Raw genomic sequence first — 17,860 nt, forward strand, 5'->3', positions numbered from 1 at the left:
TGTTTTGTTACACGTGGTGCCCTTTCTTGATGTGGTGTCACCAGCCATATCCCTCATTCTGATTTCAGTTTGCTGTCATCCTGTTGATAAAAGTTTGCTCCTGCACACACTTACACACAACACATCCCCCTGGGTCACACAGGGGCACCCAGACTTCTCACTGACCCTCTGAAATATTCAAGTGTTTTCATTAATAACTGCAGATGAAGATGAGAAACCTTTTAAAAAAGCATCCTAGTAAAGGGTGAATTATAATTCACTTGGACTGGGAAATGAATGACAACAAAAATGTAGACAGATTTGAGTTGAATTTGAAGACATTAGGCTTCAAATTTCTTAGCTGCCACAAAACATGAAGAATAAAAACCAACTGAAGGACGTTCCTTGAGTTTAGAGATGTGAGTTAAGTGGATGAAGCACAAACCAGAAATGTAGAACCATGAAATTAAATACTGTGTGAACCTTCAGGTTTATCTTAGATAAAACTTTGAAGTTATTCTTTTGGGCTCTCTGTCAGCACCAAAATGCTACTCCGTTTCCCACCACTTGCCCAGTGTGGAGAAATAACGCCCCATACCATAGAAATAAGCCAGCATGGTAGAATTAGAGGTCACAGAGTACAAAATGGAAAAGTCATGATGAGGGGGGTGCGGGAGGTTTACTCTTCCAGCATCCTTCGATTCCCATGACGCTGGATCTCCACCACTGTTTCTAATCTGTTCAGTAAACCTTTATTGATGAAAATTACCCTTAATTGAATTTATTATCTTCCAAAGTGCTCCATTTCATTCCTTTGGTATTCAATTCATAAGTGGCTTTCAATTAAATGTTTAATTATTAGCTACTTTCAAACAAATATTGATTGGTTGCTTGAGCACCTTCCTCTGTTCCAAGGATTGTTGAGAATGTAAACAGAGAGGATCACAGAGCTTGTTTCCTGTGAGTAACCCAGGACCTCCTTCACAGAGCGTTGTGTCAAACAGAATCTGAACATCTTTGTTTTTCTGATTGACAGTTTACGTATTAGTGGACATTTAAAAAGATTTCTGAAGCATAAAAAGTATCAATTCATACGCTTGTTCATTAAGTATTCTGTAATAAGGACAATATCATAAATAACAATGGCAGAGTGTTTGTGATATTTTTGAAGCAGATTAGAATTATGCATGCAGAAATACATTTACTGATGAAATTGGGATGCTCCCTTTTCTATGTGATTATGTTGAAAGCGTCCAGTGTCCTAAGAAAATATTTGCAGTTAACATTAATATTAATGATAATTCATTAACAAGTAGATATCCAACAACTACCCACGTTTTCTGTCTTGATTTAAAAGCCCTAATGTTTATCTGCTCAAGGTTGGCAGCTTCCATCACCCTGGCTTTCCTAATGTGTTCCTTGGGGACCTATCGGCCCCAGTTAGCCTGGGCCCATACACTAGAATATGTAAAAGATTGTTAAAAATGGAATGTTTACCCGTCTCCTCTCAGGGACCCATCGGCTTGAGCAGTAGCTTTCAGAATCAGCGGACAGGCTGCTCCTGGGCCGTTCTCTGAACCACACAATTCCGTCTAGCTGCAGAAAGCAGGGAGGGATGAGGTCTTTGCTTTGAGAGTCCATCTTCAGCTACTCTTAAAGAGTTTAGCCATTTTCTCTGGGATTCTAGCAGCCCCAGGCACCTCACCAATTGGCAAACTTTATTAAAACCCAGCCTTTCCTTCTGATTCTTATTGAAATTGGACTTGTCACTGACCAGAGGGATTCATTCTGATTAGATTCTTAATCAGAATAAAAACAATTAACCAGAAAATACACTCATACTTCTCCAGGGAATAGCTTGATTCTCAAACTGTTTTCAAATGCCGAATGCAAGAATACAGATGCTTGAAAATAGAGCATACCATTTGCTTGCTACATTACCTGTCAATGCTTGAGGGGGTATTTTTTTGGGCAAAAAATATCTTTGCTTTGGAAACCAGTGCTTAAAAACCTTTTGATCGTTGCTCCTGCATTTCTTATGTTTGTTTTTAACAGGGAGAACCTGGTGCAATGGGGTTGCCAGGACTAGAAGGATTTCCAGGTATAAAGGTAAGTACAGAGGTTAGAAATGCGTTCACTGATTCGACATTCAAAATTGTTTACTGAGCACCTTCAGTTAGTCCAGGAACTGGCTTAGGTTTGGGTATCCAGAAAGGAACAAAAGAACAAAAATCACTGCCCTCCTGGAACTGATTTTCTAGGAATGGGATACAGAAACTAAAAGAATAAACATTAATAACTAATATTGTTAAGTGCTATGGAAAGAAAGAAAGAAAAAGTAGAGCAGGTTAAGGAGCACCAGGGAAGGCAGGGTGGTGATTTTAAAAAGGGGGCCTGAGAAGGCAAGATCTGAGCAAAGAACTGAAAGAGGTGAAGGGGAGTTAGCCCAGCCCCTCATTGGATCTGGAGATGGAAGGTGACTGTGCTGTACACTTGAAATTTGCTAAGAAAACAATATGGTGGCTCTGTGAGGTGATGGAGATGTTAACCAGCTGGATTGTGGGGGTTACTTTACACTGTATACATATATCAAATCATCAAGTTGTACACCTTAAATATGTACCAAAAAAAGAAAAAAGGAAGCCACAGCAGGTCTAAATGCCCTGAGACATGAGCGCTCCAGCCACATGCAAGGAGAGCAGGGGCATGCCTGTGGGGAGAGTGGTGGGAGGTGAGGGGAGAGGCAGGTGGAGGTGAGGAGCAGCCCCAGCCTGTGGTCGTACAGAGCGGGGTTCAGTGTGGCCAGGACAGGACCAGCCAGTCTACAGGCACTTTGGTGGGGGTTCTGCAGCCAGGTAAGAGCAGACACTGAGAGGAAGCAATTGAACACTTGTAGAGCAACTTGACTTTCCATGATATCCAAACATGGGATCGTAGGCTCATCTTGTTCCTGATGTGTTAAAAAAATAAAGAAAGAAGTAAATAAACTGCTCCTTGACCACACAGAGTTTAAGTGCTAAGAAAGAGGCTTATTGGCCATTGTAGGGACTTTATCTTTGACTCTGAGTAAAGTACGGAGCCAGGAGTGGTTTCTGAGTGCAAGAGTGTCAGGGCCTACAGCCTGAGGAGAAGGTAGAAATGGAGAAGCCAGTGTGAAGACAGTTCCCACAATGCAGGTGGGAATTATGTCAGCTCAGATCAGAGCAGAAACAGGGAGGCAGAAGGAAGTAGCTAGATTCTGGATATATTGAGAAGGTAGAACCAATAGGATTTTATATTTTTTTTCCTTAGCCCAGCCGTTAAATGTTGCTAATCCTCCGAAATCTACTTCTCCTTCTTTCTCACCCTGTGTTCTCTCCAGGGAGTGGCTTCAGTGATGATCTCATGCTGATGAGTCCCAGATGTCTATCTCTAGCTGAGATTTCACCCTTGAATTCTAGACCTGTGTTCACTAAGCTGCTCGGGTGTTTCCCCTGAACAGACCACTTATGCCTCAGAGTGTAGTTGTCCAAGCTCCTCACCTTCCACCTCCCTACCCACACTTTATTACAGCTTGTTTTACGTATTCAGTTGTTCCCTATCTTTGACGACTATCACTGCTGACCTTGTATGTCAGTTCAGAACACTAGGTAACAATCCTCACTTTCCTTTTCCTCTACCACCCACCTGAGCTTAATCGTTACCTTCCCCTGGATCTCACCTGCTCGATCTATCTAGAGGTCGGCGACTTCTCACCAATCCTGTTACAACTCTCACAGTTGGGGTGACCACCACTTCTTATTAGCATTATGTCCATTTTTAAAAATTTAAACTAATAAAAAAAAAGTTCACCCATCTCTCTACCCCCTGCTTTTCCCCTGCTCCCCCAACCTCTAGCAACCACCAATATGTTCTCTGTATCTGTGAGCTTGGTTTTTTCCTTTTTTTAGATTCCACTTGTAAGAGAGATCATATGGTATTTGTTTTTTCTCCGACTTATTTCATTCAGCATAATTCCCTCAAGTTCCATCTATATTGTCACAAATGGCAAGCTTTCATTCTTTTTTGTGGCAGAATAATATTCCATTGTATCTATGTTTACCGCAATTTCTTTATCCATTCATTCATCAATGGACATTTACGTTGTTTCCATATCTTGTCTATTGTGAATAATGCTGCAGTAAACATGGAAGTACATGTATCTTTTGGAGTTAGTGTTTTTGTTTTCTTCAGATAAATACCCAGAATTGGGATTGCTAGATCATACAGATGTTCTATTTTTAATTTTTTGAGGAATCTTCCTGCTGTCTTCCATAGTGGCTATACCAATTAACATTCCCACAAACAGTGTACCAGGGTTCTCCTTCCTCCATATCCTCACCAACACTTGTTATTTCTTCTATTTTTTACAATAGCCATCCTAACAGGTGTGGGGTGATCTTATTGTGGTTTTGATTTGCATTTCCCTGATGATTAATGATGTTGAGCATCTTTTCACGTAGCTGTTGGCCATCTGTATGTCTTCTTGGGAAAAATGTCTATTCAGATCTTCTGTCCATTTTTTAATCAGATGGCTTGGTTTTTGCTATTGAGTTTTATGAGTTCTTTGTATATTTTGGATATTAGCCCCTTATCAGATATAGTCAACAACTCCTAGTTCCCAATAGGATTTTCTGAATGGTTGGATGTGGGTATGAGAGAATAAAGTCAAGGGTGACACCAAGTTGTTTGACCTGAGCAACTGGCATAATGGGGTGGTCATCAACTGAAATGAGGAAAGCTATAGGCAGAGCCTATTTAGGGTGAGGATGATCAGGAGTTATTTTTGGACGTGAGGTGAAATTTGGAAGTATCTGTTAGACAACAAAGTGGACATATTGCATAGGCAGTCTGTGTCGAGTTTGAAAAAGGAATCTAAGTGGAGATGTAAATTTGGTTGTCATAAAAATATAGATGTTGTCTTAAAGTCAGGAGACTGAATAAGGTCACCCAGAGAGTGACAGTAGATTTTTGAAAAAGAGAAGAAGATCAAGGACTGAGCCCTGAGGCCCTCCAACATTCAGAGATCAGGAAGAAAAGGAGGAAAGAGCAAGGGAGACAGGTGAAGTGACCAGGGAGGTAGGAGGAAAACTTGGTGTCCTGGAAGACAGGTGAAGATAATATGTCAGGGAGAAGAGAGTGATCACCTGTCTCAAACACTGCAAATAGGTCAAGTATGATGGGGATGGGGTCAAGTAGGATGGCCAAGTATTGACCAGTGGATTTAGCAATATAGAGGTCAGCTATCACCAAATAAATTATTACAATTTCACTATATTGGTAGGAGCAACTGCTAGACTTGAATGGGTTTAAGAGAGAATGAGAAAAAAAAATTAGAGACAGCAAATACAGTATAAATAATGCTCAAGGAGTTTTGCTGCAAAGGAAAGCAAAGAAATGGGCCAGTGGCTGCTGGAGGAAGTAGGAAGCCTAGTTAAAGTGGATTTTAAGACCATAGAAATATCAGAATGTGTGTATGCTAAAGGAATAATCCAGTAGAAAGGGGAAGGGGAATGATGATATAGGAGGAGAGGGGAGAATTGCTGGAGTGATGTCCTTAAGAAGCTCAGAGGGAAGGGGACCTAGTGCATAAACGGAGGGTTTGGCTTCAGAGAGGAGCCTGGATCTATCTATGGTAACAAGTGGGAAAACAGAAGATGGGTGCAGAGGCTGATATGTGGGAAGAGTAATTGGTTACAGTCTATAGAAGTTCTTTTCTGGTCGCTTAAATCTTCTCAGAGATGGAGGAAGCAAGGCCATCATTTGAGAGTGAGGTGGGGAGAAGAGGCTAGGAATTTAAGGAGAAGGACTTCTAGGAGAGAGGACCCCTCCAGGGACCACAGAGTGTGAGGCCTAGGGGCCTGCTTGAGGTTCATGGTCAAGAAGTGAGACCAGTCAGCGAGATCTTCTCCAGCCATGTTCAGACAGGTAAAGGCACAGAATAGGAGGTGAGTTAGTTTAAGCAAGGTTCCCATTTCGACAAGTGAGTGCTAGAAGCAAGAATGGGGCAAGAGAGTCAGTGGCATGTGTACACAAGGGAGTCATTACAACCACTGACCGTGGGAGTTAAACTCATTAAGCAAGGGAGAGAGGCCATCCAGGGAGGGAAGGATAATGAAAAATTTGTAGCATCAATGGGCTGGAGGTCTTGGTGGCAGAAAAGTTTTGGGGAGTCCAAGGTACTCAATGAAGTGAGTTAGAACAGGGAAGATAGTGGTCCAGGGCTGGAATGCACGAGATTATGGAGAGGATGCAGTCACTGTTATTGACAAGGTCTCAGGTATAACTATGGAAATAGGTGGCTGATCACCAGAGGAGAGTAGTCCGAAGAACTGAGAGACCCGAACGTTGGAAGGATTGTCTTGTCAGAGAGAAGGCCTCTTAACGTCCATCTTTATCAGATATGCAAATTTTCCATTGAATAAAAAGTTCCTGTTATTCATTTCAAGGGTAAAAATCTCCTAATTTAAAAGGAGCAGAGTGAAACTGACAAGAATTACCTGTTTAAATCATTCGCCCACTTTTCTATTAGTTCTTTTTCTATTTGACTGTAAATTTGCTTTCTATATTAAAGACATTCCTTCTATCTTATATGTTGGCGTTTTTGTCCTACTTGGTCTTTGCCTTTCATTTTATGTTAATCTTACTGTATATGTAAATATAAATTTAATGTAGTCAAATATAAAACTATTTCTCTTTATCATTTCCTGTTTTGCTTTTATGCACTAAATGACTTTTATTCTTATTCTCAATCAGAATCAGAGAGTCACATATTTTCTTCTGGTTCTTTTATGCTTCATACTTTATTTTTTACTTAATCTATATGGAATTTACATGGAGTATAATATAAGGAGGAATCAAATTTTTTTCAAAGAAATTATTCAATTATTAGCACTATTTGTTGAATAATATACCCTTTTCTTTACTAAAACCCTATTATAAGTGTTGGTCTGTTTCGGAGGTTTCCGTCATATAGCACTGATGTACTGCTTAACCGTCTGCCAATATTCCATTATTCTCATTGTTATAGCTTTATTACATAGTTAAATATTGGTATTGCTAATCCCTTTATTATCCTTCTTTTAATTTTTTTCTTTTATCCTTTCATTTATTTATTATCCTAGGTGAAATGTAATATCTTTGATCAAGCTGCAATTTCGTAAGAATCGCACTAAATTTATGAATTAGTTTGGGTAGCAATGACACTTTTACAACATTGCCTCACCCTCCAAGAATGAAACGTTCTCTCCATTTAATCAAGTCTTCTTTTACGTCCCTGAGTGAAGTCATGAAGTTTTTTAATGCAGGTTCTGCTCCACAAAAAGTGCCATTTTATTGTCCTGTATATGATCATGAGTATTTTTAGCATTGTCAGCTTTGGCTGAAAACACCATATTGCTTTTGGAAAGAGTTGAGTCACTCTACCATTCAGAGCAATTCCAGGGATCTTCTGTTGGGCCTCCCGAGGAGAACTGTGAAGTCCCTTGTTCTAAATCACTGTTTTCTAGCAGCACATCCAATGAGACAACTACAGGAAAAGCTTGTCAGAAGACATTCAACGTGCTTAGTCTTTGTAGTGCTGGTAATGAATTACTTCTGAATATGTGTAATAAAAACATTGACTAATTTTAGCTATAGGTATGTATGGAGTCCTGTTAAAAATAGGTCACAGAAATGATAACATGAATTCTTGTTTTCATTAAGATTGCTTTAGTTTTATGAAGAAAGCTGTAAACAGGTTCAAATGGCTGCTCATTTTATTATTTCCCTATCTACCCTCTAGCTTCACACCAGCTGATATTGATAATGCTTATTAATTCCAAAGAAAAACTTTACCAAATCCAAATGATTATTTGAGCATTAATTTTATAGGTAAAGATTTTATAGATATCATTATAAGTAGCAATGTTTTTTAAATCCCAACAGGGAGACCGAGGCCCAGCAGGGCCCCCAGGAATAGCCGGGATATCGGTGAGTCCGTTTTATCTCACGTTACTTTGCAGGTAAACGCTTCTGTCTCCCCAGTAAACCCGCGTGGGGAGCACACTGTGACTCCTGAGGCGTTCGGCTCCTGAGACCCCCCACTTACCTGGGAAGCGGTGCTTGTGACGATGCACTGATATACGAGCACAGCTTTGAAAAGCTTGTTTTGTTTCTCTATTCTTGTCATATTTCAAGGTTTCTCAATCCTCAAGACACAAAGTTCTCACCGTCAGGCTTGTACTTCAGGTTCTTTGTATGAGGCCGCAGTCGGCCTGAGTTCTCCCTCAGCCCCGTGCTATTAGCAGAGCTTTATCGCTGCTAATGTCTCCTCGTAAACTAGCCCTCCAAGCCTCGCAATCATTTTTGTTGCTCTCTTGTGTCAAATGCTTTAATCTCATCGAGGTCTTTTCAGATGAATAGGAAGTGCTCCAGGAAAGGTTGAAATCATTTCTCTGAGCCTGAGGGATCGTTCTGAAATTCATTCATGATGCTCTAATTAAAATTTTGTGGCCATGCTTTACGAATACCAGCCCATTTATCCTCTTGCTGGGTGCCCCTGCAGGGTAGGCCCAGGATAGGAGAGTCGATAGAAACCACCTGCTTGAATCACAGGAACGTGAGAAATATAAGAAAGGAGCCTACCGTCACCACCCATTACCCACTGACATCTACTGACACCCAGCACCAGCCAGAGCCACCTGCCACCCCCCACCAGCCCCATCCCTGAAAAGGCCAGTAGCCGCTCTACTTCACTCTGTTCAGTTGCTGAATCTAATAACAAAAAATAAACACCCATCCGTAGTCCATAGAAACCATTCTTTATAGCGGATGAGATCCCTTTATTTAGCTACTCTAGCTCAAGTTAAATATTAGTATTATTTTAAAGGTAACAAGAAAATATTTTCTTTAGCAAGCGCTTCAGAATTTTTTATACAAGAAAGTATCCCTCTTGGAAGTTGGCTCACAGTTAATTCCCTTCCTCCCTTTCCCTCACTTACTACCCTTCTTCCAAACATATTTGCAACTCTGTTTCCAGAATTGCCCTGAGTCCCGGTACAACCGGCCGCCCAATACTCAAACCCTGTTTTTGTTTCCATGTCATATAATGAAGCGTAATTCCCACTGTATTCACCCAGGAGTGACTACACATTACTTTTGGCTATTGCCCTAAATTAAGTGTACTTTCGAAGAAAAAATATTGGCAACCATCAAAGTATTTAAAAGATGATAGGTTAAAAGGCAATCCAAATGAAGAATTCCGAAGACATTTTTGAAGGATGCAGCGTGATTGGAATAAGGGGCTTGCCTGCCACCTATTTGGATGTCTAAGAGCTGATACATTTGCCTAAAATGCAGTTTTCCTATCTCATAATTAAGAGGATTAGCTGACATTACAGAAATAGAGAAGGGGTAAAAATGTTGCACACTGCCAACATGTAACTGTGTAATTGAAAATGCAGCTTAATTTTTTATAACTGGACCTTACTCTGGCTCAGAAAGTAAAATAGTTAAAAGATTTTCAAAACAGTGGTGATGGTTACACAACAGTGTGAATGTGTTTAATGCCACTGAATTGTACACTTAAAAATGGCAAAAATGGTAGATTTATGTTATGTGTATTTTACCACAATAAAAAATTTAAGATGGTTGTTCTGGTTGCAACAGGGTTGAGCCCCTCCTGCTCAGGTGCATCGTGGTCACTCTGCTGAGTACCAAAGGGACCCCATCGTGCTCTCCCTCGGCAATCTATCCCTCTCCAGTATATGCAGGCCCTCCAGGGTTCTCCAGGGCTTCTTTCTCTCCCTTCCTCCCAGGATGGCGTGGGGTCTAGAGGAGTCTGTAAGGGCTGGCAGTGGGCGGGGCCTCTGGTCAGCCTCCTCCCCTAGCTTCTCCTGCTTCTACCTGACTTGTGGGATTGCTGCTACCTGCTGTCAGTGTCCTGATCCTTCGTCTCAGATCTCAGGGCCCAGGCACTCTGCACCCCTGTGGCCCCCAACCAAGACCCTGTGGACATTGCCCTCTCAGCTCCAGCACACCCCCCACCTCAGGCACACAGGAGCCTCAGGAGCTCCCTCTCGCACCTGCAGGCAGCCAGGGAGCCAGGGAGCCCTCTCAGGCCCGTGTCCGCCTGGGTCTCCGCTCACCATATCTGATCCTGTGAGGGAGGCTCCTCCCAGAATTCTGAACAGCAAGTGGGAAGAAGCTCTTCCTTTTCAGCTTCCCTGGCAACCCCCTGGGGTTTCTCTGATCTCAGCCCCAACCTACCCCATGTGGCTTGTCTTCCCCACCATGTGAGGTCCGGGGAATAGGAGGTGGTTCCTTCTCAAAGGCAATGTCTCTCAGCCTGGTCTGGAACCTTCAGCGCTTCCCCACCTGCAGTCTCTGCTGGTCCATCTTCCTCTCTTGTCCCTCCCTGTGGTCTCTTGACCCCGGGATTTCCCTGTGGTCAGTCCTCAAGGACACATCTATTGATGTGTATTGGAACAGGTCAACCTTGTCCTCTCCCTTTCAACAAAACACTGCTTTTCAAATCAAACAAACTTTTTTCAGCCTATCTTACTATGAACATAAAAACCCTCTTATGAAACTCCAAGTCTAGGCAGGACCTCTTTGACCCCCTGTGCCCTCCCACCCCCCAAACTAAAGAAGAGGTGCCAATGGGCACAAGAGGGACTTCCAGAAATGAGGATACATTGTTTCACATTTTCAAAACTATTGTCCTCCCCTCCCACCCCCACCACACACGCATATGTGCCTTCAGAGAACAGCACTCCAGTCTGCACCTCAGAGCCGCAGAATCAAGTATGGGTCCCCTGGACTCTGTCCCATTAGGAAGGTCATTTCAGTGTAGAGAGACAGCCCTGGGAGCACAATAAACTCACGGGGTGGGTAGGGGGGAGGGAGGAGCATGTGGCATCATTCAGTAATTAGACTCCTAATATTTCTCCTTGATTTCACTTCCCAGGGAAAACCTGGAACCCCCGGGCCCCCAGGAGCTCCAGGGGAACCGGTGAGTTGCCAGTTACTTACATAACAGTTGTACTTGTGTTGTACCGTGTGCAGTTTTGAAGATTTTCTTGGCACTTAATGTTTGTCTGTGGCTGTGTCTACAGGGTGAGAGAGGACCTGTTGGAGATGTAGGTTTCCCTGGACCAGAAGGACCCTCAGGAAAGCCAGTAAGTACTTTTTACCATTTAAAATTTGCCAGTTTGAGAAGTATTCTAAGTATTATCTCTTCCCTTATCTCCTCAGAAAATCTGAGATTTGAATAAGTAGTTTCCAAGCAAGTAGGAGCAGATTCTGCAAATCGATTTTTTGGGGTATGCTTCTCACTGAATGTCTGTGAGGGATCTTTATGTCTTAAACAGTGGTGAGAAAGGTGAGATTTTTTTTGTTTTAAGTATCAGGAAATTAGACTCATTATTTCTTAAGTCTAATGTTCTCACTGGAGTTAAAAAATATAATGGCCTATCACCTCCTAAAATGTAAAGAAGCTGAAGACTCACAGATATAACGCTTGGTGTTAAGCTAAAAACTAAAGCAAAAGCTTTTGTCTCAGATTCCCTTCTTTATCTGTGAGCCTTGTTCTGACACCTTCATAAATTGCTGCTGCCGAATATATTATCCCCTGGGTCCTGAAAGAGCTCTTGGCTACTGATACATTGTATTGATGTGATGTTGTAACAATCATTCCTACTAATTCAGTTAGATTTGGCACCTGTTCGTCTGGTCCCTGCTGTTTGCCAAGGATGTGCTGGGCCCTGGGGGAGGGGCTACAAAGATGAAGAAGACATGCCCCAGTCTCAGGTTTATTCTTTATAGAGGGTCACTGCTCCCTTGGCTTGTGTATTTACTGTGTGTGTGGGGGAAGGCAGTGCTATGAGGAGAACGGGGCTGCAAGTGAACGAGCAACACGGAGTTCGCGCGGCTGGTTAGTGTCTCTGTGAAACCTTCAGGGTCAGTGTATTCCCTGGCTGCCATCCCCCCAGAGAAGGCAACTGAGAAAATGGGAAAGATCTGCACTTTAGGAGTCAGAAAGACCTGGCTTTGGATTATGACTCAAAGCGTATTGTGAGTCACTTAAGTAATAAGCCATATGGTGAGCATCTCCAGGGCCTGGCCCTGGGAGGTGCTCGGTGAATACTGGTTTCATCCGCTTCCTCCCCTTTACCTCCTCTTACCAACGCCCCATTCCCAGCCCCTGTAAGCCACCTGGTAACTGCTCGCCATTGGGCTCCCAGGGCATTATGCAAAAAGGAACGTGTTCATTCACCAAGTATTTCTCAGTACCTACTACCTGCCAGGCACTGTTCTGGGTCCCAGCAACTCCTAGGGTTTACATTCTAGTGTAGGGACACAGACAACAAACAAACACACAATTTCAGGTAGAAGAAGATCTGAGCAGGGTAAAGTCTAGATAGCACTTAAATAGGGCCATCAAGGGCCGGCCCGGTGGCTTAGTTGTTAAGTTTGTGCTCTCTGCTTCACGGCTGGGGGTTCATAGGTTTGGATCCCGGGTGCAGACCTAGCACCACTCATCAAGCCACACTGTGGAGACATCCCACATAAAATAGAGGAAGATTGGCACAGATATTAGCTCAGTGACAATCTTCCTCAAGCAAAAGAAGGAAGATTGGCAACAGCAGCACATGTTAGCCCAGGGCCAATCTTCCTCACATAAATAAATAAATAAATAAATAAATAAGGCCATCAAAAAGGGCATGCCATTTGAGCAAATCCTGCATGAAGTGAGAGATCAAGTGATGAGGAGGTCAGGGTTTCTTGTTTCAAGAAAAGGAAATGGCTCTAGAGCCTGGTGTGTTGTAGGAACAGCAAAAGGCATGAAGTCAAGAAAGAATGAACTAAGCTAAAGAAGAGGGGAAGGATGGTGAGGGGGAGGTCGGCAGTGGCCAGGCACGAGGAACTTCTGAGCTGTGAACAGAGTTTGGATGTCATTTGAAGCCTGATGGAAATCCATTGGGGCGTTTGTAGCGGGGAAGGAGAAGGGCTGGACTGCACTTTAAAGGATCAGCCTTCCTGTTGTGTGGAGAGCAGACCGTGGCGCACAGGGTGAAAGCAGACAGAACAGTGAGGAGGCACCGCCACAACCCCCAGGAGAGGAGATGGTGGTGGGAGCAGGGAGGCCATGAGAATAGGAGAATTTAGGATGCATGTTGAAGGGACATCCAACAAGACCTGCCGATGGAGCAGATGTGGAGTGTGAGGGAGAGACAAATCAAAGCTGGGATTTGGGTTCTGAGCAATTATGCGTGAGTGGTGCTTTTGGTGAGATGGGAAAGACTGGAGATAGGTGGGCTGGGGAGGGGAAACCAAGAGTTCTCTGTTTTGGACATGTTCATCTTGAAGCTCTAGTAAATATGCAAGTGGAAATGTCAAGTAAGCAGGGGACAAGCGTCTGAAATTAATGCAGGGGCCAGGACTGGAGAGGATGGTTTGGGTATTTAAGCCAGAACCTGGATGAGATGGAGTCACTGTGGATAAGAAAGGGAGGAGAGCACTTGAACTGTTAGGAAGAAGACCCAGCAACAAGACAGAGAAGGTGCAGCCAATGGAATACGATGAAAATCAGGTCAATGAGGTTTCCAGATGTCAAGGAACTAAGTGTTTTAAGAGAAAGGAGTGAGAAACAGATAAATAACATGGGAGCTGGTGATTCCCCACTGGATTGAGAAATGCGGAGGTCTTCAGTGGGAGAGATTACAGCATGTTAGTATCTTGAGAAGAAGGATCCAATTGAGAGGGGAAATTTTGATAGTACAAGAAAGAAGCTATAAGTTTGAGGAAGGAGGGAAGCCTGGTATTCCACTCGCAGTGGAACTTGGTTCTAACGAGCAGCAGGGCAGTTCTTCCTTCCTAACAAGAGGGAGGGAGGCGGAAGTCGGAGTGCAAGCGTGTGTGGCTTGGTTGACCCGGTGGAGGCAAGGTGCGGTGGTTCTCTCCTGTTCATTTTCTCAGTGAAAGAAGAATCAAAGTCATCAGCTGAGCGTGAGGAGTGGGGTGCTGATGCTGGAGGTTTGAGGAGACGGGAAAACAGGTGCAAGAGTACTTTCAGAGAGAAGGAGACACAGGACAGTGGCTGGTGGTGCAGAGGGCTGCTTGCGGTCTACCGTGGAACGTTAGGTTGGAGCAGTGAGCAAGGACTTTTCTTCAACCACAGTCAGCTGCTCAGATGCAGATGTACAGTCCACAGAAAGTTGTTTATACCCAGGAGTGAGGTTCTTCCAGATAAGTGAGACGAGAGGGAAGAAGAGCAAACACGTACAGGTTATTGTAAAGATCTCTGAAAGCAGTTCTCCCCTACGGAAAGCAAGTTAGTAACACATTCATACACAAAAGAGAGCACACGTGTCTTTAGCGAATTACTAGAGATAAAAAAAAAAAAAAAGACTATAGGGTTATTTCTTTTCTTATATTGTTACCAAAAACGTGAGTTACTTTTTTACACTCGATATGTCTTCTTTTATTCAAGTGACACAGTTGGTTCTTTCACGTCCTCTCCTTAATCAGCTTTATCTTTCTGCTTGTGTTTCTGGATGTAATAAGTTCTTTGAACCGTACACCTCAGGTAACAGGTTCTTAGTTAAAGTTCTCTCTATAATTCCCAGGATGTTTCAGAGATGCTGGGGGACTTTGGTTGGGTTATCAGCTGTGACGGTTTTCAGTGTAATTTACAGCTGTGAGAACATGCGTTGTCAGCAGTTCCATCCTCCTGGAGTCCGTTCCAGCACAATCGGAGTCTCCTGGGCTTTTCAGAGAGCACATCCATGCAGTTGCCTGCTGGCTACAAAATTGTTTTCCTCCTCTTGGTCTCCCTCTTCAAATCAAATCTCAAAAACACATCTGCCTGGGACTCCGGGGTCCGATTTCGCTCCAGGTGTTTTCTGTCTTACACCTCCCAGCCAATAGCTCTCCTGGGCTTATAAATCTCCAAGCTTTATTACCACCTCCAGAACTGCCTTGTAACATGCAGGAAACTTTCTGTTTTCTAATAAAAAGCCACTATTTAATACTTTCAAAAACCATGATCACAGATTTCTTACTTTCCTTTCCTATTTTCCAACTGAAAAATAACAATTGTTCTCCAGCTGACAGTTTATTTCGTAGTACGACCATGCTCTGGCCATGTTATGAAATTTCCCCAGCAGCAACTGGGACCATTTACTGAGAATGACTCTGTGCTGGAAAACATGTTAGAAGGTAACAATAAATGCCATATACCAGCCACCTGGCACCATGGGGCGCTTTCTCATTTCTCAGAATGTACCTAATAGAATAAGTAAGGAAAATAACCCTAGTGACTATTTACAGTGGGCTATGCATTTTCTGTTATTTCACTAAATCCTTACTTTTAAGGCCATTGTTTCACCCTCACTTTATAAATGAAGAAGCTGGTGCTGTTAAGGTTAAGTAAACGGGGCTAGTAAATGCCCAAGTTAGAATTTGAACTCAGGGCTGCCTGGTGTTTTCCACTTCACTGCACTGCCTCACCGAAATCTCAGTAGAAATATGATTAAGTCCTTAAAATTTCACCCCTTTGTTCTGTCGTTAATGCAGAAGTAGAAATATTAATCATTTTTGTCTTTATAGGGAATAAATGGAAAAGATGGATTACCAGGTGCCCAGGTATGGAAAATACCTCTTAAAATAAGTCTTCCAGTGCAAAACCGCACCCAGAACACTATCAATCAGGTTGATGGGAAATGGTGACAAGCAGTGGTTTTTAGTGTTGACATCTGTTTTTCAGGGCATCATGGGTAAGCCTGGAGACAGAGGCCCCAAAGGAGAACGTGTACGTATATTGCTATTGTGGTTGCTGTTTCAGTCTGTCTGTTCAATGGTCCCAGCATTTCAGTTGCACAATTATGTATGTGGAACCCTACAAATCTCCCACTATAAAATGGATACGATGTGTGTGATCCAAGGTCTCTGCTAGGCATAAAACATGACAATTAAAGGGCCCAGAAGCAGGTCATGTGACAGGTACACCTGTATGGTTGGCCTTGTATACACAGCTAAGTGTGTTTTGCTATTCCAGTTTGGAAAGCTTTTGTCACCCTCCTGTCTCAGACACATATCCCTACTCTAATTATCACCCATGTTCTTTTCACTTAGAGTTTCTCAACCTCAGCACTGTTGATATTTGGGGGCAGATAATGCTTTGTAGGTGCCTGTCCTGTGTATTGTAGGATATTTAGCAGCATCCCTGGCCTCTACCCACTGATACCCTAGTACCACCTCCTTCCAATTGTGACAACCAAAAAGGTCTCTAGACATCAACAAATATACAAATATGTCTTGGTGAGCAAAGCTGCCCTGGTTGAGAACCCTTGACCCGGTGGAATATTAAACTGAGGAAGGGGGTAGTGTGCGGGGTAGAGAAATGGAAAGAGGGACTGAACATGTGAAGGTACCAGCAATGCCGCTTATGGTGGACGCTTTTATTGGAATTGTTCATGTTGTTGATATCATTATTGCAACTTCCCATTATTTTCTTTAAGGAAACTTAACGTTTTCTATTAGAATTAGAGCCATTCCACTACAACAGGCTGCTTAAACATTTTTACTCCGTGGAATTCTAGAAAGGGCTGCTGGGGTATGTGTGTGTGCACATGAACATGTGTGTTTGTGTACTGGTGTTTAGTTTGCTAATTTTTACTTATTATTACAGGAATAATCCATGATAACTGAAGTAAATATGAAAATAGAGATCATTTAAATAAAAAAAGAAAATAGTCTACCTTATCACACCACACAGAGATAAATACTTTTGATATTTGGATATATTTCCATCTCTCTCACTCTTATACATAATACACACATATGTTTAATGTATCACTGCAAATGAATACATGCTTTTCAAGAAATGGGTTCATACTGTCCCGTAAATAACTTTTTTCGCCCAACGACACATAATGACCATCTTTCCATGTCAGTAACATAGATCTCAATCTACCTGTTAGTGGCTGTGTTATGCCACTGCTTTCAGATACCTTGTTTCACTTTCCAGTCTCCCTTTTCTGAGTATTTAGGTTCTTTTCAATTTTCATAATAATAAACATCATTTTAATGGACATCCTTGTGCCTAAATTATAAAATAATTTTCATATGTTAAAGACTGTTGTTTATTTTGCACATGATCAGAGTATCAAAGTGTGCTAATATTTCTTTTATTTCCTTTTTTAAATTTTAGTCATCTGAGATATTTCTCCACATGTGAGCGGGGTTGATACACTTGTGTGCAGATCACTTTTATAACTAAGACAGTAGCACTGAAATTATATCCATCTGCTTTTTTCTTCTTTCTACATGGCTTCTTTGTACAGACTCTTCATTCCATGATCAAATAAATCTCCATAAATCGTTTCTTCGTTTTCATTATTTTTAAATCAAGGGAGAGTTTCTCCTTTTGCTGAGTAGTCACAAATAAAAGAATAATACAGTGAAGTACAGGGCAGCCTCAATGCACCATGCCACTTGTTTGGTGTGAGCATTACCTCCTGGAGTTGTGGAACCGGACATTTGAAGTATCTATGACTGACACCCCTCCCATGATCTCTCTCTCTCCTATCCTCTCAGGCACAAACACAGTAATAGACACCTTGCAGGATAAAATCAGCATTAAAGAAGCTTCTTATCAGATTCAGGCATATCTAATATAATCTTACACCTGATTTATTATGGCACGTTACTCGACGAATTCTCTCATAGTTCATTTATGTTCTTGAGCAAATGACCACAGTGACGACTCTCCTCCCCAATTACCTGCTTTGATCCTCTTCACAGCTCTCCTTTCTCACCTCCCTGAGTTGTGTATCTTTAGGGCACAGCGTGTGTGCATGCATACACACACACCACACAT

At 42.4% G+C, this 17,860-nt stretch overlaps 1 protein-coding gene across 4 annotated transcripts in view; it reads left to right on the plus strand.

Annotated features, from left to right (window-relative positions):
- Positions 1 to 17,860, plus strand: part of COL19A1 (collagen type XIX alpha 1 chain) — a 312,975-nt gene that overhangs the window by 268,195 nt on the left and 26,920 nt on the right. For all 4 annotated transcript variants that reach the window (XM_023625139.2, XM_070245772.1, XM_070245771.1 and 1 more), the window contains 6 exons: positions 2,035 to 2,088; positions 7,924 to 7,968; positions 10,946 to 10,990; positions 11,094 to 11,156; positions 15,589 to 15,624; positions 15,746 to 15,790. In XM_023625139.2, the coding sequence (XP_023480907.2) occupies positions 2,035 to 2,088; positions 7,924 to 7,968; positions 10,946 to 10,990; positions 11,094 to 11,156; positions 15,589 to 15,624; positions 15,746 to 15,790 (288 nt within the window). The remainder of the gene's footprint in view (positions 1 to 2,034; positions 2,089 to 7,923; positions 7,969 to 10,945; positions 10,991 to 11,093; positions 11,157 to 15,588; positions 15,625 to 15,745; positions 15,791 to 17,860) is intronic.

This window comes from Equus caballus, chromosome 20, assembly GCF_041296265.1.
Source record: "Equus caballus isolate H_3958 breed thoroughbred chromosome 20, TB-T2T, whole genome shotgun sequence".
Lineage (NCBI taxonomy): Eukaryota > Metazoa > Chordata > Mammalia > Perissodactyla > Equidae > Equus > Equus caballus.